This window comes from Sinohyriopsis cumingii, chromosome 18, assembly GCF_028554795.1.
Source record: "Sinohyriopsis cumingii isolate HCF-2022 chromosome 18, ASM2855479v2, whole genome shotgun sequence".
Lineage (NCBI taxonomy): Eukaryota > Metazoa > Mollusca > Bivalvia > Unionida > Unionidae > Sinohyriopsis > Sinohyriopsis cumingii.
The window spans coordinates 57,026,159-57,050,224 of NC_142978.1; the positions used below are offsets into that span (position 1 = coordinate 57,026,159).

At 36.7% G+C, this 24,066-nt stretch overlaps 4 protein-coding genes across 4 annotated transcripts in view; all 4 read right to left on the bottom strand.

Annotated features, from left to right (window-relative positions):
• Nucleotides 1-168: 168 nt before the first annotated feature.
• Nucleotides 169-4,340, bottom strand: LOC149776716 (uncharacterized). Its single transcript, XM_089941345.1, has 3 exons — nucleotides 3,179-4,340; nucleotides 1,948-2,040; nucleotides 169-905 (listed from the first exon to the last, which is right to left on the bottom strand). The coding sequence occupies exons 1-3, from the start codon at nucleotides 4,320-4,322 to the stop codon at nucleotides 184-186; spliced, it is 1,959 nt and encodes a 652-aa protein (XP_089797471.1). The 5' UTR covers nucleotides 4,323-4,340; the 3' UTR covers nucleotides 169-183.
• A 2,320-nt stretch (nucleotides 4,341-6,660) lies between these two features.
• Nucleotides 6,661-7,875, bottom strand: LOC149776717 (uncharacterized). The gene has a single exon (XM_089941244.1). It carries the CDS (start codon nucleotides 7,831-7,833, stop codon nucleotides 6,676-6,678), a length of 1,158 nt encoding a protein of 385 aa, XP_089797370.1. The 5' UTR covers nucleotides 7,834-7,875; the 3' UTR covers nucleotides 6,661-6,675.
• A 2,296-nt stretch (nucleotides 7,876-10,171) lies between these two features.
• LOC149776718 (uncharacterized) lies at nucleotides 10,172-11,384 on the bottom strand. Its single transcript, XM_089941245.1, has one exon. The coding sequence runs from the start codon at nucleotides 11,342-11,344 to the stop codon at nucleotides 10,187-10,189; it is 1,158 nt and encodes a 385-aa protein (XP_089797371.1). The 5' UTR covers nucleotides 11,345-11,384; the 3' UTR covers nucleotides 10,172-10,186.
• A 2,244-nt stretch (nucleotides 11,385-13,628) lies between these two features.
• The window catches only part of LOC149776719 (uncharacterized), a 78,292-nt gene continuing 67,854 nt past the window's right edge, over nucleotides 13,629-24,066 (bottom strand). Inside the window, exons 46-49 of the mRNA XM_089941247.1 lie at nucleotides 18,705-18,782; nucleotides 16,717-17,586; nucleotides 15,462-15,554; nucleotides 13,629-14,338 (exon numbers count right to left, since the gene is read on the bottom strand). Of these exons, the coding sequence (XP_089797373.1) occupies nucleotides 13,698-14,338; nucleotides 15,462-15,554; nucleotides 16,717-17,586; nucleotides 18,705-18,782 (1,682 nt within the window). The 3' untranslated portion in view covers nucleotides 13,629-13,697. The remainder of the gene's footprint in view (nucleotides 14,339-15,461; nucleotides 15,555-16,716; nucleotides 17,587-18,704; nucleotides 18,783-24,066) is intronic.

The following is a 24,066-nucleotide window of genomic DNA, read 5'->3' on the forward strand; positions in this document are numbered from 1 at the left end:
TCAGATCAAGACCAAAAATATTTACAAAGTTTCATCACAATCCACAAAATACAGTTTCATCAATGAGGTACTGTACCAGGTGAATAGATGGTGGGATGGATGGACAGATGGAATTAAGAGGATTCCTATAATGCTAAGCACACATATTGGCTGCAGTAAAAACAACACATATACATTCCTAAATTAATTATAGTAACTGTGACATTTAGAGAAAAGAGTACCTGTAGTTGTTGGAGGAGCTGTAGTAGTTGTTTGCACTGGTGTAGTGGTAGTTGGAACAACTGTTGTTGTTGCTGCAGTTGTGGTTGGTGCTACTGTTGTTGTATGTATGAATGTAGTTGTTGTTGGTGCAGATGTTGTCGTTCCTGCAGTGGTAGTTGTTGGTATTGTAGTAGTCGTTGGTGCTGCAGTAGTTGTGGGCACTTTTGTAGTCGTAGTTGGGACAGTTGTTGTTGGTGGTGCTGTGGTACTCGTTGGTGCCAAAGTAGTTGTTGGCACTGGTGTAGTGGTAGTTGGAGCAACCGTTGTTGTTACTCCAGTAGTGGTTGGTTGGAATGTTGTTGTTGGTACAGATGTTGTTGTTGTGGGTGCAACAGTTGTCGTTACACCTGTGGTAGTCGTTGCTTTTGTGGAAGTTGTTGGTGCTAAAGTAGTTGTTTGTATGGGTGTAGTTGTAGTTGGGGCAGATGTTGTCATTGCTGCTGTGGTAGTTGTTGGTATTGTGGTAGTTGGTGCTGTGGTGGTGGTTGGTGCTACGGTGGTTGTCTGTATGTATGTAGTTGTTGGTGGTGATGATGTGGGTGTATACATTTCTGTTGTCGTTCCTGAAAACAAACATATCCATCTTTTAAACTTTTGTCTTCCATCAAATGAGAAACAAGTAAAACAACTTATAACAAGCAAAGCTTAAGTTTACAAGGAAGACAAGGAAGAACACATTCCCTTTCTATACCATTTATGTGCTATACTATATGCTTACTAAACAAACATGATGATGCATTCATCATAATTACATCACCATGCAAATGTCTTGATTAGTAGACATAAGGATCAAAGATTGCATATGTAGTAGTTATATTTTCCTGATAAACATTCAATTGATAGACATCACAAATATTGCTCTGGAAACAAGTGTGAATAATAGATTAACAGACAAAATCATAAAGCATATTTGAACTTTAAATTAAGCTCAATAGTCAAAGATGTATCTCTAATACCAATCAAATATATATAGTTTCAATCTGATAACAAGGCACTTTTCATGTTTTGACCTAGAACTGGAAACATGAAGATCATGGATGGAATCCTGGGCAGGTATACTACAGACAATATATTGAAGCTGGTGAAATGTGCATAAATAGAATCAACAAACTACATGTATATCTAATAGTTTCTGGAATTATACCTTGTCAAATATGAAGGAAAGATTGTTTGAGAGACAGATAGACTGCTAGATAGATAGAACCTATTTCTTTATCTCTGACGAACTTCACTATTTGGGAGACAAAAACAGTATTGGAGACCAAGCATCACTACTTTGATTGGCATGGCATTATCAATGGGGTTTCTATGTAGTGTAGGCATTCTACAAATTGATAAGTCACAAACAAAATACCTTGACAGTTTTGAGAGCCAACAGCAATGGCCTCTATGCATCCATTACATGAGTAAGTTCTACATTCATGTAATGTTCCCAGAGCACATAATTTAATTATACAACATCTCGTGTTAACCTGCTGTGCAAAGTCAGTATGCAGAATTATCACCATTCTTGCTACAATTTCATATGTTTTGAACCCTCATGGAAGAATCATATCACAGCAGAATAATACCTGAACCATCTAAATTAAAGTTTGAAGGACTATTTGAGAATGATATCCTGTATAAGAATGATAAATTTATAGGAATAAACAAACTAATTCCATGCAATTTTAGTAGACCTAGTACCTGGTGTTGGTGTCGTGTTTGTAGATGTTCCAGGTGAAGTTGTTGTTGGAGGTACTCCAGTTGTCCCAGTTGTAGTGGTGCCTGGCCCAGTGACTGTATAACAAAGAATGAAACACTAAGGCATGTTTTCATCTACAAATGGCTTAAACAATTATAAACTAATTTTTGGGAATCATGCACAATCAAAATTGGACCTTTAAGTTGAAAAAGGGTCTGATTACTTATCGACCACTTCCTTTATCAGGACAGCTAATGCCAATTGTGAAATATTTAGAACTATTCTTCACCCCCAACTCAACAAAAGCATTCAAATTCCATTTCATCAATTACAAACTGCATAATTATCACCATATTTGTTGATACATTTCAGGGTTATTATGACAACTGTCATGTGTTTGTCCACAAGCCTATATATATCATCCTTGCTCTCCTGAATAAATGGGTGCAACTTCAGTCACTTTTGTCATGTTGCCCCTTTGGTAACTATCTGGAAGATGTTTATTATAATTGAATCACAATAATGGGGTGCATGGGAAGGAATCAGAAATCAAATACCCACTACTTTCAATGACAATCAAGTTTTCCAACAGTGTTTCAACTATCTTTATATCATTATGTACTCATAACAAGAAGATGCATCAAAGATGTGATGGATTTTGCATTACAATCCTGGGCTCAATGTCTAGTGTATGGGCATATGCATCCAAAAGCATTGGAATCTGGCATGTCAGGCACTGCAGTTGTATAACATAATTTATTATATTGAACTAATAATGCAAAAGCAATCCCATATACTGCCAATGTCGGTGAGATTTAGTTCTTTGTTTCAAGGGAAAACTAATAGGGGGAACAGTGATGTGATGCTATGTTTATCTGATGATGATGGTCATAACAGATCCTAAATTACATGGCAATCAACTGACTTATGTCTTAAAATATGCAAATACAAAATTCAAAAAGACAGGATGCAGACAAGCTTGTACAAAACTCTTGCACAATTACATGAGCATAATAATTTGTCAATATATAAGTCTTCAGATCAAGACCAAAAATATTTACAAAGTTTCATCACAATCCACAAAATACAGTTTCATCAATGAGGTACTGTACCAGGTGAATAGATGGTGGGATGGATGGACAGATGGAATTAAGAGGATTCCTATAATGCTAAGCACACATATTGGCTGCAGTAAAAACAACACATATACATTCCTAAATTAATTATAGTAACTGTGACATTTAGAGAAAAGAGTACCTGTAGTTGTTGGAGGAGCTGTAGTAGTTGTTTGCACTGGTGTAGTGGTAGTTGGAACAACTGTTGTTGTTGCTGCAGTTGTGGTTGGTGCTACTGTTGTTGTATGTATGAATGTAGTTGTTGTTGGTGCAGATGTTGTCGTTCCTGCAGTGGTAGTTGTTGGTATTGTAGTAGTCGTTGGTGCTGCAGTAGTTGTGGGCACTTTTGTAGTCGTAGTTGGGACAGTTGTTGTTGGTGGTGCTGTGGTACTCGTTGGTGCCGAAGTAGTTGTTGGCACTGGTGTAGTGGTAGTTGGAGCAACTGTTGTTGTTACTCCAGTAGTGGTTGGTTGGAATGTTGTTGTTGGTACAGATGTTGTTGTTGTGGGTGCAACAGTTGTCGTTACACCTGTGGTAGTCGTTGCTTTTGTGGAAGTTGTTGGTGCTAAAGTAGTTGTTTGTATGGGTGTAGTTGTAGTTGGGGCAGATGTTGTCGTTGCTGCTGTGGTAGTTGTTGGTATTGTGGTAGTTGATGCTGAAGTAGTTGTTGGCACTTGTGTAGTTGTAGATGGTGCAGATGTTGTTGGTGCTGTGGTAGTTGTTTCCACTGGTGAAGTGGTAGTTGGAGCAACTGTAGTTGTGGCTGCAGTAGTGGTTGGTGCTAATGTGGTGGTTGTTGGTGCAGATGTTGTTGTTCCTGCAGTGGTAGTTGGTGGTATTATGGTAGTTGTTGGTGCTTCAGTAGTTGTTGACACTTTTGTAGTCGTGGTTGGGGCAGTTGTTGTTGGTGGTGCTGTGGTACTAGTTGGTGCAGGAGTAGTTGTTGGCACTAGTGTACTCGTAGTTGGAGCAACTGTTGTTGTTACTCCTGTAGTGGTTGGTTGGAATGTTGTTGTTGGTACATATGTAGTTGTTGTGGGTGCAACAGTTGTCGTTACACCTGTGGTAGTCGTTGCTTTTGTGGTAGTTGTTGGTGGTAAAGTAGTTGTTTGTATGGGTGTAGTCGTAGTCGGGGCAGATGTTGTTGTTGCTGCTGTAGTAGTTGTAGGTACTGTGGTAGTTGGTGCTGTGGTGGTGGTTGGTGCTACGGTGGTTGTCTGTATGTATGTAGTTGTTGGTGGTGATGATGTGGGTGTATACATTTCTGTTGTCGTTCCTGAAAACAAACATATCCATCTTTTAAATTTTTGTCTTCCATCAAATGAGAAACAAATAAAACAACTTATAACAAGCAAAGCTTAAGTTTACAAGGAAGACAAGGAAGAACACATTCCCTTTCTATACCATTTATGTGCTATACTATATGCTTACTAAACAAACATGATGATGCATTCATCATAATTACATCACCATGCGAATGTCTTGATTAGTAGACAAAAGGATCAAAGATTGCATATGTAGTAGTTATATTTTCCTGATAAACATTCAATTGATAGACATCACAAATATTGCTCTGGAAACAAGTGTGAATAATAGATTAACAGACAAAATCATAAAGCATATTTGAACTTTAAATTAAGCTCAACAGTCAAAGATGTATCTCTAATACCAATCAAATATATATAGTTTCAATCTGATAACAAGGCACTTTTCATGTTTTGACCTAGAACTGGAAACATGAAGATCATGGATGGAATCCTGGGCAGGTAAACTACAGACAATATATTGAAGCTGGTGAAATGTGCATAAATAGGATCAACAAACTACATGTATATCTAATAGTTTCTGGAATTATACCTTGTCAAATATGAAGGAAAGATTGTTTGAGAGACAGATAGACTGCTGGATAGATAGAACCTATTTCTTTATCTCTGACGAACTTCACTATTTGGGAGACAAAAACAGTATTGGAGACCAAGCATCACTACTTTGATTGGCATGGCATTATCAATGGGGTTTCTATGTAGTGTAGGCATTCTACAAATTGATAAGTCACAAACAAATACCTTGACAGTTTTGAGAGCCAACAGCAATGGCCTCTATGCATCCATTACATGAGTAAGTTCTACATTCATGTAATGTTCCCAGAGCACATAATTTAATTATACAACATCTCGTGTTAACCTGCTGTGCAAAGTCAGTATGCAGAATTATCACCATTCTTGCTACAATTTCATATGTTTTGAACCTTCATGGAAGAATCATATCACAGCAGAATAATACCTGAACCATCTAAATTAAAGTTTGAAGGACTATTTCAGAATGATATCCTGTATAAGAATGATAAAGTTATAGGAATAAAAAAACTAATTCCATGCAATTTTAGTAGAGCTAATACCTGGTGTTGGTGTCGTGTTTGTAGATGTTCCAGGTGAAGTTGTTGTTGGAGGTACTCCAGTTGTCCCAGTTGTAGTGGTGCCTGGCCCAGTGACTGTATAACAAAGAATGAAAGACTAAGGCATGTTTTCATCTACAAATGGCTTAAACAATTATAAACTAATTTTTGGGAATCATGCACAATCAAAATTGGACCTTCAAGTTGAAAAAGGGTCTGATTACTTATCGACCACTTCCTTTATCAGGACAGCTAATGCCAATTGTGAAATATTTAGAAGTATTCTTCACCCCCAACTCAACAAAAGCATTCAAATTCCATTTCATCAATTACAAACTGCATAATTATCACCATATTTGTTGATACATTTCAGGGTTATTATGACAACTGTCATGTGTTTGTCCACAAGCCTATATATATTATCCTTGCTCTCCTGAATAAATGGGTGCAACTTCAGTCACTTTTGTCATGTTGCCCCTTTGGTAACTATCTGGAAGATGTTTATTATAATTGAATCACAATAATGGGGTGCATGGGAAGGAATCAGAAATCAAATACCCACTACTTTCAATGACAATCAAGTTTTCCAACAGTGTTTCAACTATCTTTATATCATTATGTACTCATAACAAGAAGATGCATCAAAGATGTGATGGATTTTGCATTACAATCCTGGGCTCAATGTCTGGTGTATGGGCATATGCATCCAAAAGCATTGGAATCTGGCATGTCAGGCACTGCAGTTGTATAACATAATTTATTATATTGAACTAATAATGCAAAAGCAATACCATATACTGCCAATGTCGGTGAGATTTAGTTCTTCGTTTCAAGGGAAAACTAATAGGGGGAACAGTGATGTGATGCTATGTTTATCTGATGATGATGGTCATAACAGATCCTAAATTACATGGCAATCAACTGACTTATGTCTTAAAATATGTAAATACAAAATTCAAAAAGACAGGATGCAGACAAGCTTGTACAAAACTCTTGCACAATTACATGAGCATAATAATTTGTCAATATATAAGTCTTCAGATCAAGACCAAAAATATTTACAAAGTTTCATCACAATCCACAAAATACAGTTTCATCAATGAGGTACTGTACCAGGTGAATAGATGGTGGGATGGATGGACAGATGGAATTAAGAGGATTCCTATAATGCTAAGCACACATATTGGCTGCAGTAAAAACAACACATATACATTCCTAAATTAATTATAGTAACTGTGACATTTAGAGAAAAGAGTACCTGTAGTTGTTGGAGGAGCTGTAGTAGTTGTTTGCACTGGTGTAGTGGTAGTTGGAACAACTGTTGTTGTTGCTGCAGTTGTGGTTGGTGCTACTGTTGTTGTATGTATGAATGTAGTTGTTGTTGGTGCAGATGTTGTCGTTCCTGCAGTGGTTGTTGTTGGTATTGTGGTAGTCGTTGGTGCTGCAGTAGTTGTGGGCACTTTTGTAGTCGTAGTTGGGACAGTTGTTGTTGGTGGTGCTGTTGTACTCGTTGGTGCCGAAGTAGTTGTTGGCACTGGTGTAGTGGTAGTTGGAGCAACTGTTGTTGTTACTCCAGTAGTGGTTGGTTGGAATGTTGTTGTTGGTACAGATGTTGTTGTTGTGGGTGCAACAGTTGTCGTTACACCTGTGGTAGTCGTTGCTTTTGTGGAAGTTGTTGGTGCTAAAGTAGTTGTTTGTATGGGTGTAGTTGTAGTTGGGGCAGATGTTGTCGTTGCTGCTGTGGTAGTTGTTGGTATTGTGGTAGTTGATGCTGAAGTAGTTGTTGGCACTTGTGTAGTTGTAGATGGTGCAGATGTTGTTGGTGCTGTGGTAGTTGTTTCCACTGGTGAAGTGGTAGTTGGAGCAACTGTAGTTGTGGCTGCAGTAGTGGTTGGTGCTAATGTGGTGGTTGTTGGTGCAGATGTTGTTGTTCCTGCAGTGGTAGTTGGTGGTATTATGGTAGTTGTTGGTGCTTCAGTAGTTGTTGACACTTTTGTAGTCGTGGTTGGGGCAGTTGTTGTTGGTGGTGCTGTGGTACTAGTTGGTGCAGGAGTAGTTGTTGGCACTAGTGTACTCGTAGTTGGAGCAACTGTTGTTGTTACTCCTGTAGTGGTTGGTTGGAATGTTGTTGTTGGTACATATGTAGTTGTTGTGGGTGCAACAGTTGTCGTTACACCTGTGGTAGTCGTTGCTTTTGTGGTAGTTGTTGGTGGTAAAGTAGTTGTTTGTATGGGTGTAGTCGTAGTCGGGGCAGATGTTGTTGTTGCTGCTGTAGTAGTTGTAGGTACTGTGGTAGTTGGTGCTGTGGTGGTGGTTGGTGCTACGGTGGTTGTCTGTATGTATGTAGTTGTTGGTGGTGATGATGTGGGTGTATACATTTCTGTTGTCGTTCCTGAAAACAAACATATCCATCTTTTAAACTTTTGTCTTCCATCAAATGAGAAACAAATAAAACAACTTATAACAAGCAAAGCTTAAGTTTACAAGGAAGACAAGGAAGAACACATTCCCTTTCTATACCATTTATGTGCTATACTATATGCTTACTAAACAAACATGATGATGCATTCATCATAATTACATCACCATGCGAATGTCTTGATTAGTAGACAAAAGGATCAAAGATTGCATATGTAGTAGTTATATTTTCCTGATAAACATTCAATTGATAGACATCACAAATATTGCTCTGGAAACAAGTGTGAATAATAGATTAACAGACAAAATCATAAAGCATATTTGAACTTTAAATTAAGCTCAATAGTCAAAGATGTATCTCTAATACCAATCAAATATATATAGTTTCAATCTGATAACAAGGCACTTTTCATGTTTTGACCTAGAACTGGAAACATGAAGATCATGGATGGAATCCTGGGCAGGTAAACTACAGACAATATATTGAAGCTGGTGAAATGTGCATAAATAGGATCAACAAACTACATGTATATCTAATAGTTTCTGGAATTATACCTTGTCAAATATGAAGGAAAGATTGTTTGAGAGACAGATAGACTGCTGGATAGATATAACCTATTTCTTTATCTCTGACGAACTTCACTATTTGGGAGACAAAAACAGTATTGGAGACCAAGCATCACTACTTTGATTGGCATGGCATTATCAATGGGGATTCTATGTAGTGTAGGCATTCTACAAATTGATAAGTCACAAACAAATACCTTGACAGTTTTGAGAGCCAACAGCAATGGCCTCTATGCATCCATTACATGAGTAAGTTCTACATTCATGTAATGTTCCCAGAGCACATAATTTAATTATACAACATCTCGTGTTAACCTGCTGTGCAAAGTCAGTATGCAGAATTATCACCATTCTTGCTACAATTTCATATGTTTTGAACCTTCATGGAAGAATCATATCACAGCAGAATAATACCTGAACCATCTAAATTAAAGTTTGAAGGACTATTTCAGAATGATATCCTGTATAAGAATGATAAAGTTATAGGAATAAAAAAACTAATTCCATGCAATTTTAGTAGACCTAGTACCTGGTGTTGGTGTCGTGTTTGTAGATGTTCCAGGTGAAGTTGTTGTTGGAGGTACTCCAGTTGTCCCAGTTGTAGTGGTGCCTGGCCCAGTGACTGTATAACAAAGAATGAAACACTAAGGCATGTTTTCATCTACAAATGGCTTAAACAATTATAAACTAATTTTTGGGAATCATGCACAATCAAAATTGGACCTTCAAGTTGAAAAAGGGTCTGATTACTTATCGACCACTTCCTTTATCAGGACAGCTAATGCCAATTGTGAAATATTTAGAACTATTCTTCACCCCCAACTCAACAAAAGCATTCAAATTCCATTTCATCAATTACAAACTGCATAATTATCACCATATTTGTTGATACATTTCAGGGTTATTATGACAACTGTCATGTGTTTGTCCACAAGCCTATATATATTATCCTTGCTCTCCTGAATAAATGGGTGCAACTTCAGTCACTTTTGTCATGTTGCCCCTTTGGTAACTATCTGGAAGATGTTTATTATAATTGAATCACAATAATGGGGTGCATGGGAAGGAATCAGAAATCAAATACCCACTACTTTCAATGACAATCAAGTTTTCCAACAGTGTTTCAACTATCTTTATATCATTATGTACTCATAACAAGAAGATGCATCAAAGATGTGATGGATTTTGCATTACAATCCTGGGCTCAATGTCTGGTGTATGGGCATATGCATCCAAAAGCATTGGAATCTGGCATGTCAGGCACTGCAGTTGTATAACATAATTTATTATATTGAACTAATAATGCAAAAGCAATACCATATACTGCCAATGTCGGTGAGATTTAGTTCTTCGTTTCAAGGGAAAACTAATAGGGGGAACAGTGATGTGATGCTATGTTTATCTGATGATGATGGTCATAACAGATCCTAAATTACATGGCAATCAACTGACTTATGTCTTAAAATATGTAAATACAAAATTCAAAAAGACAGGATGCAGACAAGCTTGTACAAAACTCTTGCACAATTACATGAGCATAATAATTTGTCAATATATAAGTCTTCAGATCAAGACCAAAAATATTTACAAAGTTTCATCACAATCCACAAAATACAGTTTCATCAATGAGGTACTGTACCAGGTGAATAGATGGTGGGATGGATGGACAGATGGAATTAAGAGGATTCCTATAATGCTAAGCACACATATTGGCTGCAGTAAAAACAACACATATACATTCCTAAATTAATTATAGTAACTGTGACATTTAGAGAAAAGAGTACCTGTAGTTGTTGGAGGAGCTGTAGTAGTTGTTTGCACTGGTGTAGTGGTAGTTGGAACAACTGTTGTTGTTGCTGCAGTTGTGGTTGGTGCTACTGTTGTTGTATGTATGAATGTAGTTGTTGTTGGTGCAGATGTTGTCGTTCCTGCAGTGGTTGTTGTTGGTATTGTGGTAGTCGTTGGTGCTGCAGTAGTTGTGGGCACTTTTGTAGTCGTAGTTGGGACAGTTGTTGTTGGTGGTGCTGTTGTACTCGTTGGTGCCGAAGTAGTTGTTGGCACTGGTGTAGTGGTAGTTGGAGCAACTGTTGTTGTTACTCCAGTAGTGGTTGGTTGGAATGTTGTTGTTGGTACAGATGTTGTTGTTGTGGGTGCAACAGTTGTCGTTACACCTGTGGTAGTCGTTGCTTTTGTGGAAGTTGTTGGTGCTAAAGTAGTTGTTTGTATGGGTGTAGTTGTAGTTGGGGCAGATGTTGTCGTTGCTGCTGTGGTAGTTGTTGGTATTGTGGTAGTTGATGCTGAAGTAGTTGTTGGCACTTGTGTAGTTGTAGATGGTGCAGATGTTGTTGGTGCTGTGGTAGTTGTTTCCACTGGTGAAGTGGTAGTTGGAGCAACTGTAGTTGTGGCTGCAGTAGTGGTTGGTGCTAATGTGGTGGTTGTTGGTGCAGATGTTGTTGTTCCTGCAGTGGTAGTTGGTGGTATTATGGTAGTTGTTGGTGCTTCAGTAGTTGTTGACACTTTTGTAGTCGTGGTTGGGGCAGTTGTTGTTGGTGGTGCTGTGGTACTAGTTGGTGCAGGAGTAGTTGTTGGCACTAGTGTACTCGTAGTTGGAGCAACTGTTGTTGTTACTCCTGTAGTGGTTGGTTGGAATCTTGTTGTTGGTACATATGTAGTTGTTGTGGGTGCAACAGTTGTCGTTACACCTGTGGTAGTCGTTGCTTTTGTGGTAGTTGTTGGTGGTAAAGTAGTTGTTTGTATGGGTGTAGTCGTAGTCGGGGCAGATGTTGTTGTTGCTGCTGTAGTAGTTGTAGGTACTGTGGTAGTTGGTGCTGTGGTGGTGGTTGGTGCTACGGTGGTTGTCTGTATGTATGTAGTTGTTGGTGGTGATGATGTGGGTGTATACATTTCTGTTGTCGTTCCTGAAAACAAACATATCCATCTTTTAAACTTTTGTCTTCCATCAAATGAGAAACAAATAAAACAACTTATAACAAGCAAAGCTTAAGTTTACAAGGAAGACAAGGAAGAACACATTCCCTTTCTATACCATTTATGTGCTATACTATATGCTTACTAAACAAACATGATGATGCATTCATCATAATTACATCACCATGCGAATGTCTTGATTAGTAGACAAAAGGATCAAAGATTGCATATGTAGTAGTTATATTTTCCTGATAAACATTCAATTGATAGACATCACAAATATTGCTCTGGAAACAAGTGTGAATAATAGATTAACAGACAAAATCATAAAGCATATTTGAACTTTAAATTAAGCTCAACAGTCAAAGATGTATCTCTAATACCAATCAAATATATATAGTTTCAATCTGATAACAAGGCACTTTTCATGTTTTGACCTAGAACTGGAAACATGAAGATCATGGATGGAATCCTGGGCAGGTAAACTACAGACAATATATTGAAGCTGGTGAAATGTGCATAAATAGGATCAACAAACTACATGTATATCTAATAGTTTCTGGAATTATACCTTGTCAAATATGAAGGAAAGATTGTTTGAGAGACAGATAGACTGCTGGATAGATATAACCTATTTCTTTATCTCTGACGAACTTCACTATTTGGGAGACAAAAACAGTATTGGAGACCAAGCATCACTACTTTGATTGGCATGGCATTATCAATGGGGATTCTATGTAGTGTAGGCATTCTACAAATTGATAAGTCACAAACAAATACCTTGACAGTTTTGAGAGCCAACAGCAATGGCCTCTATGCATCCATTACATGAGTAAGTTCTACATTCATGTAATGTTCCCAGAGCACATAATTTAATTATACAACATCTCGTGTTAACCTGCTGTGCAAAGTCAGTATGCAGAATTATCACCATTCTTGCTACAATTTCATATGTTTTGAACCTTCATGGAAGAATCATATCACAGCAGAATAATACCTGAACCATCTAAATTAAAGTTTGAAGGACTATTTCAGAATGATATCCTGTATAAGAATGATAAAGTTATAGGAATAAAAAAACTAATTCCATGCAATTTTAGTAGACCTAGTACCTGGTGTTGGTGTCGTGTTTGTAGATGTTCCAGGTGAAGTTGTTGTTGGAGGTACTCCAGTTGTCCCAGTTGTAGTGGTGCCTGGCCCAGTGACTGTATAACAAAGAATGAAACACTAAGGCATGTTTTCATCTACAAATGGCTTAAACAATTATAAACTAATTTTTGGGAATCATGCACAATCAAAATTGGACCTTCAAGTTGAAAAAGGGTCTGATTACTTATCGACCACTTCCTTTATCAGGACAGCTAATGCCAATTGTGAAATATTTAGAACTATTCTTCACCCCCAACTCAACAAAAGCATTCAAATTCCATTTCATCAATTACAAACTGCATAATTATCACCATATTTGTTGATACATTTCAGGGTTATTATGATAACTGTCATGTGTTTGTCCACAAGCCTATATATATCATCCTTGCTCTCCTGAATAAATGGGTGCAACTTCAGTCACTTTTGTCATGTTGCCCCTTTGGTAACTATCTGGAAGATGTTTATTATAATTGAATCACAATAATGGGGTGCATGGGAAGGAATCAGAAATCAAATACCCACTACTTTCAATGACAATCAAGTTTTCCAACAGTGTTTCAACTATCTTTATATCATTATGTACTCATAACAAGAAGATGCATCAAAGATGTGATGGATTTTGCATTACAATCCTGGGCTCAATGTCTGGTGTATGGGCATATGCATCCAAAAGCATTGGAATCTGGCATGTCAGGCACTGCAGTTGTATAACATAATTTATTATATTGAACTAATAATGCAAAAGCAATACCATATACTGCCAATGTCGGTGAGATTTAGTTCTTCGTTTCAAGGGAAAACTAATAGGGGGAACAGTGATGTGATGCTATGTTTATCTGATGATGATGGTCATAACAGATCCTAAATTACATGGCAATCAACTGACTTATGTCTCAAAATATGCAAATACAAAATTCAAAAAGACAGGATGCAGACAAGCTTGTACAAAACTCTTGCACAATTACATGAGCATAATAATTTGTCAATATATAAGTCTTCAGATCAAGACCAAAAATATTTACAAAGTTTCATCACAATCCACAAAATACAGTTTCATCAATGAGGTACTGTACCAGGTGAATAGATGGTGGGATGGATGGACAGATGGAATTAAGAGGATTCCTATAATGCTAAGCACACATATTGGCTGCAGTAAAAACAACACATATACATTCCTAAATTAATTATAGTAACTGTGACATTTAGAGAAAAGAGTACCTGTAGTTGTTGGAGGAGCTGTAGTAGTTGTTTGCACTGGTGTAGTGGTAGTTGGAACAACTGTTGTTGTTGCTGCAGTTGTGGTTGGTGCTACTGTTGTTGTATGTATGAATGTAGTTGTTGTTGGTGCAGATGTTGTCGTTCCTGCAGTGGTAGTTGTTGGTATTGTAGTAGTCGTTGGTGCTGCAGTAGTTGTGGGCACTTTTGTAGTCGTAGTTGGGACAGTTGTTGTTGGTGGTGCTGTGGTACTCGTTGGTGCCAAAGTAGTTGTTGGCACTGGTGTAGTGGTAGTTGGAGCAACCGTTGTTGTTACTCCAGTAGTGGTTGGTTGGAATGTTGTTGTTGGTACAGATGTTGTTGTTGTGGGTGCAACAGTTGTCGTTACACCTGTGGTAGTCGTTGCTTTTGTGGAAGTTGTTGGTGCTAAAGTAGTTGTTTGTATGGGTGTAGTTGTAGTTGGGGCAGATGTTGTCGTTGCTGCTGTGGTAGTTGTTGGTATTGTGGTAGTTGGTGCTGTGGTGGTGGTTGGTGCTACGGTGGTTGTCTGTATGTATGTAGTTGTTGGTGGTGATGATGTGGGTGTATACATTTCTGTTGTCGTTCCTGAAAACAAACATATCCATCTTTTAAACTTTTGTCTTCCATCAAATGAGAAACAAGTAAAACAACTTATAACAAGCAAAGCTTAAGTTTACAAGGAAGACAAGGAAGAACACATTCCCTTTCTATACCATTTATGTGCTATACTATATGCTTACTAAACAAACATGATGATGCATTCATCATAATTACATCACCATGCAAATGTCTTGATTAGTAGACATAAGGATCAAAGATTGCATATGTAGTAGTTATATTTTCCTGATAAACATTCAATTGATAGACATCACAAATATTGCTCTGGAAACAAGTGTGAATAATAGATTAACAGACAAAATCATAAAGCATATTTGAACTTTAAATTAAGCTCAATAGTCAAAGATGTATCTCTAATACCAATCAAATATATATAGTTTCAATCTGATAACAAGGCACTTTTCATGTTTTGACCTAGAACTGGAAACATGAAGATCATGGATGGAATCCTGGGCAGGTATACTACAGACAATATATTGAAGCTGGTGAAATGTGCATAAATAGAATCAACAAACTACATGTATATCTAATAGTTTCTGGAATTATACCTTGTCAAATATGAAGGAAAGATTGTTTGAGAGACAGATAGACTGCTAGATAGATAGAACCTATTTCTTTATCTCTGACGAACTTCACTATTTGGGAGACAAAAACAGTATTGGAGACCAAGCATCACTACTTTGATTGGCATGGCATTATCAATGGGGTTTCTATGTAGTGTAGGCATTCTACAAATTGATAAGTCACAAACAAAATACCTTGACAGTTTTGAGAGCCAACAGCAATGGCCTCTATGCATCCATTACATGAGTAAGTTCTACATTCATGTAATGTTCCCAGAGCACATAATTTAATTATACAACATCTCGTGTTAACCTGCTGTGCAAAGTCAGTATGCAGAATTATCACCATTCTTGCTACAATTTCATATGTTTTGAACCCTCATGGAAGAATCATATCACAGCAGAATAATACCTGAACCATCTAAATTAAAGTTTGAAGGACTATTTGAGAATGATATCCTGTATAAGAATGATAAATTTATAGGAATAAACAAACTAATTCCATGCAATTTTAGTAGACCTAGTACCTGGTGTTGGTGTCGTGTTTGTAGATGTTCCAGGTGAAGTTGTTGTTGGAGGTACTCCAGTTGTCCCAGTTGTAGTGGTGCCTGGCCCAGTGACTGTATAACAAAGAATGAAACACTAAGGCATGTTTTCATCTACAAATGGCTTAAACAATTATAAACTAATTTTTGGGAATCATGCACAATCAAAATTGGACCTTTAAGTTGAAAAAGGGTCTGATTACTTATCGACCACTTCCTTTATCAGGACAGCTAATGCCAATTGTGAAATATTTAGAACTATTCTTCACCCCCAACTCAACAAAAGCATTCAAATTCCATTTCATCAATTACAAACTGCATAATTATCACCATATTTGTTGATACATTTCAGGGTTATTATGACAACTGTCATGTGTTTGTCCACAAGCCTATATATATCATCCTTGCTCTCCTGAATAAATCGGTGCAACTTCAGTCACTTTTGTCATGTTGCCCCTTTGGTAACTATCTGGAAGATGTTTATTATAATTGAATCATAATAATGGGGTGCATGGGAAGGAATCAGAAATCAAATACCCACTACTTTCAATGACAATCAAGTTTTCCAACAGTGTTTCAACTATCTTTATATCATTATGTACTCATAACAAGAAGATGCATCAAAGATGTGATGGATTTTGCATTACAATCCAGGGCTCAATGTCTGGTGTATGGGCATATGCATCCAAAAGCATTGGAATCTGGCATGTCAGGCACTGCAGTTGTATAACATAATTTATTATATTGAACTAATAATGCAAAAGCAATACCATATACTGCCAATGTCGGTGAGATTTAGTTCTTCGTTTCAAGGGAAAACTAATAGGGGGAACAGTGATGTGGTGCTATGTTTATCTGATGATGATGGTCATAACAGATCCTAAATTACATGGCAATCAACTGACTTATGTCTTAAAATATGCAAATACAAAATTCAAAAAGACAGGATGCAGACAAGCTTGTAAAAAACTCTTGCACAATTACATGAGCATAATAATTTGTCAATATATAAGTCTTCAGATCAAGACCAAAAATATTTACAAAGTTTCATCACAATCCACAAAATACAGTTTGATCAATAAGGTACTGTACCAGGTGAATAGATGGTGGGATGGATGGACAGATGGAATTAAGAGGATTCCTATAATGCTAAGCACACATATTGGCTGCAGCAAAAACAACACATATACATTCCTAAATTAATTATAGTAACTGTGACATTTAGAGAAAAGAGTACCTGTAGTAGTTGGTGGAGCTGTAGTAGTTGTTTGCACTGGTGTAGTGGTAGTTGGAACAACTGTTGTTGTTGCTGCAGTAGTGGTTGGTGATAATGTGGTTGTTGTTGGTGCAGATGTTGTCGTTCCTGCAGTGGTAGTTGTTGGCATTGTGGTAGTCGTTGGTGCTGCAGTAGTTGTTGGCATTTTTGTAGTCGTAGTTGGGACAGTTGTTGTTGCTGGTGCTGTGGTAGTTGTTGGTACTGGTGTGGTGGTAGTTGGAGCAACCGTTGTTGTTACTCCAGTTGTGGTTGGTTGGAGTGTTGTTGTTGGTACATATGTAGTTGTTGTGGGTACAACAGTTGTCGTTACCATTGTGGTAGTTGTTGCTTTTGTGGTAGTTGTTGGTGCTAAAGTAGTTGTTTGTATGGGTGTAGTCGTAGTTGGGGCAGATGTTGTTGCTGCTGTGGTAGTTGTTGGTATTGTGGTAGTTGATGCTGAAGTAGTTGTTGGCACTTGTGTAGCTGTAGATGGTGCCGATGTTGTTGGTGCTGTGGTAGTTGTTTCCACTGGTGTAGTGGTAGTTGGAGCAACAGTAGTTGTGGCTGTAGTAGTGGTTGGTGCTAATGTGGTTGTTGGTGCAGATGTTGTCATTCCTGCAGTGGTAGTTGTTGGCATTGTGGTAGTCGTTGGTGCTGCAGTAGTTGTTGACACTTTTGTAGTCTTAGTTGTAATAGTTGTTGTTGGTGCTGTTGTAGTTGTTGGTACTGGTGTAGTGGTAGTTGGAACAACTGTTGTTGTGGCTGAAGTAGTGGTTGGTGCTACTGTGGTTGTCTGTATGTAAGTAGTTGTTGATGGTGTCGTAGTAGTTGTATACATTTCTGTTGTTGTTCCTGAAAAGAAACATATCCATCTTTTATGCTATTTTCTTTATCAAATCAGAAGCAAGTAACGCAACTGATGACAAGCATAGCTGAAGAATTACAAAGAGGACCAGGAAGAACACTATGTCCCTCTCATTACTCTTTCTAAGCTATACTTCATGTACTGTAATAAAAAATATTGCTGAATGCATCACAATTCCTTTTCGATACCAATGCCTTGGTTAGGAGACGAAAGGATTTATCAAAGATTTCATATGTAGTAGTTCATATTTCTCATATAAACATTCAATTGATAGACATCACAATTATTGCTCTGTGGACAAATGTGATTGATGGATTAACTGACAAAAAAATAAATATATATATGCTTGTAGCCAAGTTTCACTGAGATATGAGACAGGGTTTTCATTTTTTGGCTCGAAAATGAAAAAGTGGTAGTAATGGATGTTTCGACAGATGAAAACATAATAATTTTGTGAAAACTTTGACTAAAAACGGTCCATCTGGAAGATAAGTCTAATATGTGTAGCATGAATAGAAGCAAGACATACATTTTCTTTCTCTCACATATTCTGTGTTCCACATACAAACATTACTGTAACATGTCGATTGATTCGTCATTATTCCCTACCCTGACAACATTTGTGTTATATGAAAAATGTGTAAAGGATATCATATGAAGTAAATTGCACTTCGTACAAAAAAGGAATTAATAGCATCACAAAAAAATCAGTACTTCTGCAAAACTTTGAATCAATGGCATCTCCATATATACCACTTTCTCTGACATTCTGCCCTTATGCAATGTTTTAGGTGAATCTATAGTTAAAAAGGAGCATAACTAATAATAGTGACAGTAAAATTATCAGTGAACATGCAAATTTTTTCAGATGACTATTACATGCACTAAATTTGACACTAAAAGCACAAGATTAGTTGCAGTCACCAAAATGTATCATACACTAGATCTAGCTGTAAGTGAAACAATGTAATAAGGGTTGGCAATAATCATGACAGCACAAGTTAAAAAGGGAGATTAACCTTGTTCAATGCTACAATTGTGACTAGACTGAAGAAATATTAACCTTGCATAGAAATTAGACTTCAATATGTTCATTTCTACTTACTGTACTCTGTACTGGTACTAATTTTGGTCGTTGTCGTTGTTGGAATGGAGCCTGTTGTGAGTGTAGTAGTTACAGGCGCTTGAAAGACATAAACAGGCAAAACAGAAGTCAAAAGATATCCTTACTACAAAGAGTTATAATTCTATACTTTTTTGATACAGCATATAGGTTTAAAAAATCATCATTGCAAAAGTTGTGTAATTACCGAACAATTTTGTAACTTTTCTCTCTCCCTCCTTATCTCTTGTGAAATGCTATTATCTGGTTAATCATACATTAAATTATATATACATATATTTGACAAGGCAAACAAATATCCAGATGCCGATAAACCAGTGAGTATGAAAAAAGTTGCTACTTCCTGTAGCAGGTGTAAGCAGTGACTATAAAATGTACATGAATGTGCAAAAACATATGATGTTCACTTGTACATGAATAAGTAAACTTTAAAACAATCATTTAAGGTCTATTGTGTCATAATTATTTAAATTTGTATCTCTTATATTGTTCTAAAAACTCTGTCATATTATTTGATAATTTATTTAATAAACCTTAAAGAAGACAATCCATTAATACATTTTGTTTCATTCAGGTGGTGAGGATAATTCTGGATAACCTCAATATTCTTGCGACTTTAAAAACATTTTTAAAAAATTTAAATATTGAAATTATGTACATAATTTTATGGGATACAGACACAAACATATAACATTTAGTTTGTTCAAAACTGATCCATGTTTGAGTGTGAACACTACTTTATTAAATTTCAAACCTCTATCTGTAGATACTGCAGGAAGTCATAATTAGCAGGTTGTCTGTTTTTTAAAAAAATAAATAGACACTGTTATAGTGGTCAGTAGTACAATGCTCATATAACAAAATGTTATTCAATTCTGTCATAGTATGATGCATACATAATAAATCATTCTGTTCACAACCGTCAGCACTACAATGCATCCATACACACTGCATATGGTTCAATATTCCAGTGATATCCATTTCATTTTGAACTAAACAGAAGACTGATCTGAAAGTTTAACAGCTGTCCACCTTCTTTTACAACAGGCAAACATAGAGATGCACAGTCAAACAAGTGCATGAAGTTTTTTTTTTCCATCCATCTATCTGCACCTAAGCAAAAATTTAAAAACATCTTGCATTTATCCTTCACATCCTGCGTCTTTCTGTTACATCCCATTATCCATTTCATCTGTTTCCAGCTTATATCCCTCTAGTCTATTTTTTCTGCTTGTCGTCCAAGTGGGCATATTTCAGCACTGCTCAGGGCAACTATCGATGTTGTAACAGATATAGCATTGTCTATGTATGGATACTCTACCTGTGTCAACAGCGTTAGCTACCCCAAGTGTTTGGTCTATATCTGGCATGCTGTACTTGTTGAATCCTTTGTTTGCTGAAAGGGTCTGGGCTGTATTATTCACCATATCAACCATATAAGTGACACTAACTTTTTAAAAAATCAGATCACAGCTAGTTTATCAATACTACACTAGAAACACAAATTGGTTTAATTGTTTAGGCATTATAGTCATAACCTGAAAATTGCTGGTTTTATTCCAACCATGTAATCAGCCTGCACTGGCTACAGTGGTGTCATACGGCAAAGTACTTTATTCTTCTTGCCTTGACTACCATAACATGTTTTTAGGCAATACACTTAGGCAAGGACATTTATTCTAACAGCCTTGACAACCATGGTGTGTCCTTAAGCAAGACACTTTATTCTTCTTCCCTGGACAACCATGGTGTGTCCTTAGGCAAGGCACTTTATTCTTCTTGCCTTGACAACCATGGTGTGTCCTTAAGCAAGACATTTTATTCTTCTTGCCTGGACAGCCATGGTGTGTACTTAGGCAAGGCACTTTATTCTTCTTGCCTTGACATCCATGGTGTGTACTTAAGCAAGACACTTTATTCTTCTTGCCTGGACAACCATGGTGTGTCCTTAGGCAAGGCACTTTATTCTTCTTGCCTTGACAACCATGGTGTGTCCTTAAGCAAGACACTTTATTCTTCTTGCCTGGACAACCATGGTGTGTACTTAGGCAAGGCACTTTATTCTTCTTGCCTCGACATCCATGGTGTGTCCTTAGGCAAGGCACTTTATTCTTCTTGCCTTTACAACCATAGTGTGTCCTTAGGCAAGACACTTTATTTTTCTTACTATAGTTTCCATGGCATGTCCTTAGGTAAAGCACTTTATTATACTTGCCTTTGCCACCATGACTTGTCTTTAGGCAAGGTACTTTATTATATTTGCCTCGGCTACCATGGTATGTCTTTAGGCAAGGTACTTTATTATATTTGCCTTTGCAATCATGGCTTGTCTTTAGGCAATGTACTTTATTATACTTGCCATGGTTACCATGGCATTCTTTAGGCAAGATACTATATTCTACTTGTCATAACATGATATAACCTTGGAAAATGCCAAAACCATCACAAAAAGCACACAGAGCATCCCACCCTAACCAATATAATCTGGGTTTAAATCAAAATGACACAAACTAGATTTTGTAATACCAATGGTGGCAAATAGAAACAGTAGCAGCAGCGATGATTAGGTTTTGTGTTTTGATCAAGATATCCATATCTTTTGTATCCTATACATTTGTCAGTTTCCATTCACCAATGAAGAAGACAAAGGAAAGAAAATTATTATCTTAGATATTGTGTCTTTATTTCTATACTAATTTTTCATTTCTTAGCATATGCTAAATGTAATTACTTTGTATATGAGACTAATATATATCCTAAGTGAATGCATAACGTAGCAATGAATAGTTCCTATGTCAGTGAGTACTGCCAAGCCTATGCTGTACATAACGACTAGAATTTAAATGTACTTTTTACATAAAACACAAAGCCCATGTGGGAATGATATTGCTCACCTGGCTTACATAATTTAAGCCATTACCTTCAGAGACAGGGCCCCGAGTAGCCAAGCGGTCTAAAGTGCTCACCATTACCGACCACTGCCATCTCACCTCCGTGTGGGTTCAATTCTTGGGCTTGGTCAATGTGGGTATGTGAGAAAGCCTGCCAGTACCTTGTTGTGGATTGATGGTTCTTTCTGGGGTTTTACCAGTTTCGACCTCCACCATTTATACTGGCTGCATTGTATAGCCTATCTTGTGCTGAAAAATGGCATTAAACCCTACAACAACAACAGCCTTCATAGAGTACGTTGCTGTGTAAGCAGTTGTTATACATGTAACAAAGTCACACAGTGCAGTATGCTATAAATAGAACACATGATACCTGCATGAGTCGACACACATAGGCATGATTCCCTAAATCATTTGAATTAGATAAATTATCAAACATCAGTGTTGCCTAAATTAACATCAGAGCCTATAATTGACTTACTGAAACTTTCTTAGTTTAAATTCCAATAATCCAAACTAAAAAAAAGTACTGAACAAAATTGATGGTCTCTATTTTGGTGAGTGGGGTATCTGCAGTTCCTTTAAATAGCTGATTATGATGGGATCTTAAAAACCACCACATGATGTGATGTAATGGTCATTATCTTCAATGCCTTTAGTATCTAATAAGGCATTTTCTTAAAAGATGGCACTGCAGAACCAGCTCAAAATAGCAAATGTTTACAGCAGTCATCCAAACAGGCTTACATGCAGATAATGCAGTGACATCCAATATAACGTTCACGAGAATGAGCAGAGGGAATGCAAAGGAGCTTACATGAGGTAACGGGTTAACAGTTGACCAATTTACTAAGCTTGCTAATTTACTATTGTCTCTAATGAGGTAAAAAAACAATAAGAAGCCAATCAGTTGCAAGATCACCTTGTTAATAAAGATAGGTATAACTTGTGATAAAAATTATTTCAACATATAAACTTATTTACCAAGTTTTATTAAAATCAGGTTATAAATACAAACTCTCAAATAGTAAGAAACTCAACCAATGATATGCAAGATGACTTCATTAACATACACAGCTCATGGACATGTTTTATCTATTTATATAAACCTTTTTACCAACTTAGCTAACTTATCAGAAATAGAGCTGCAAAAGTGCTGACGAACTCAACCAATTAGATGCAGAATCATCAATTTTGTTTATAATTCTACTCATCCAAGATCTTGACAATTTACTGTTATTTACCAAGTCATAACAAAATAACAGCAAAATAATCTCTAGAAAGGCAACAGACTCAACCAATCATATGTATGACCACCTCATTAATTTGATGATATAAGTATATAAATGTATTCTAAATGGAATAAACTTGTATTATATATAGCCTCCAGAGTTCAGCAAATCTTAAGCAAGATCACCTGATTTTTATGAGTATATCTCAAACATTAATGAACTTAAACTGGATCCATCATAGGGCCTCCAGAGCAGTATCAATGGTAGCCAATCAGATGCAAAGTAACCTCATTAAATATGCATAGCTCTTGTTCATTCTGAATGTCTCCAAGATTTGGGTGATATAAGCACATATTCAAAGTTTGATCCAAGTCAGGTCAGATTCATGACCTCCAGAGTGGGAGCACTGTCAGCCAATCAGATGCAAAGTAACCTCAATAATAATCAAGAATCTTGTCCATTTCAACAAATGTTAGAGATTTCAGATGATATACTTCCATATTTGAAGTTGACCCAAATCAAATTAGAAATATTAACTCCAGAGTGGAAAATATAATGAAAGACGAATGATGCAAGATGCGTTCAAAGCTCAAAATAAGCTCACTTGTTCTTTTGACCAGGTGAGCTATATATACAAACTATTTCTTCTATTATGCCACTTACTGCAAGTAAAGGTATATGACACTTTTAAACTATTTTAAAACTGCTGCATCTAACATACAATCATCAATGATTAAACTGAAATAGTCAATTTTAAAGCTTCTGCTTTAATGGCATGGGTATGTAAACAGTATTTAGGCCAGGTCAAAGCTATTCCCCATTTGTGCTACTGTGTTTCAGATACAATTTCTAGGATCCAAATAGGCAATAATGATGCAAACTATAATTCATTTTACCTATGTACATAACACATTGATGGCTGTGTGTTGGAGAATTTCTATGACCAAAAGTAATAACCACTTACTGTTCATGAATGATAAACATGTTATGGTAAGATTGAATCATTTGGGCTTTTAAATAGCATTCAGAAACAAAAAGTCTTTTAAAAGAACTGATGAGAAGTGGCCGTTTTGCGGTCATCTTGTTTGCAGCAGTTTGTTTCCTGACATTTGTCAATCCAACCAATTAGCTATTTAATTGCAGGTAAGTTTGAACATAAGTCAACTTTTTAAATGATCCCAACATAAGTGCAATGCATTCACATATATTAACTCATTTCTT

Excerpts from the sequence above, each read along its gene's own strand:
- LOC149776717 (XM_089941244.1), bottom strand. The coding sequence starts at position 7,833 with ATGTATACACCCACATCATCACCACCAACAACTACATACATACAGACA.
- LOC149776718 (XM_089941245.1), bottom strand. The coding sequence starts at position 11,344 with ATGTATACACCCACATCATCACCACCAACAACTACATACATACAGACA.
- LOC149776716 (XM_089941345.1), bottom strand. The coding sequence starts at position 4,322 with ATGTATACACCCACATCATCACCACCAACAACTACATACATACAGACA. Across the intron at positions 2,041-3,178 it reads TCTTTTCTCTAAATGTCACA|TCACTGGGCCAGGCACCACT; the intron begins GTTACTATAATT and ends TTTGTTATACAG. Across the intron at positions 906-1,947 it reads AAACACGACACCAACACCAG|CTTTGCTTGTTATAAGTTGT; the intron begins GTACTAGGTCTA and ends TGTAAACTTAAG.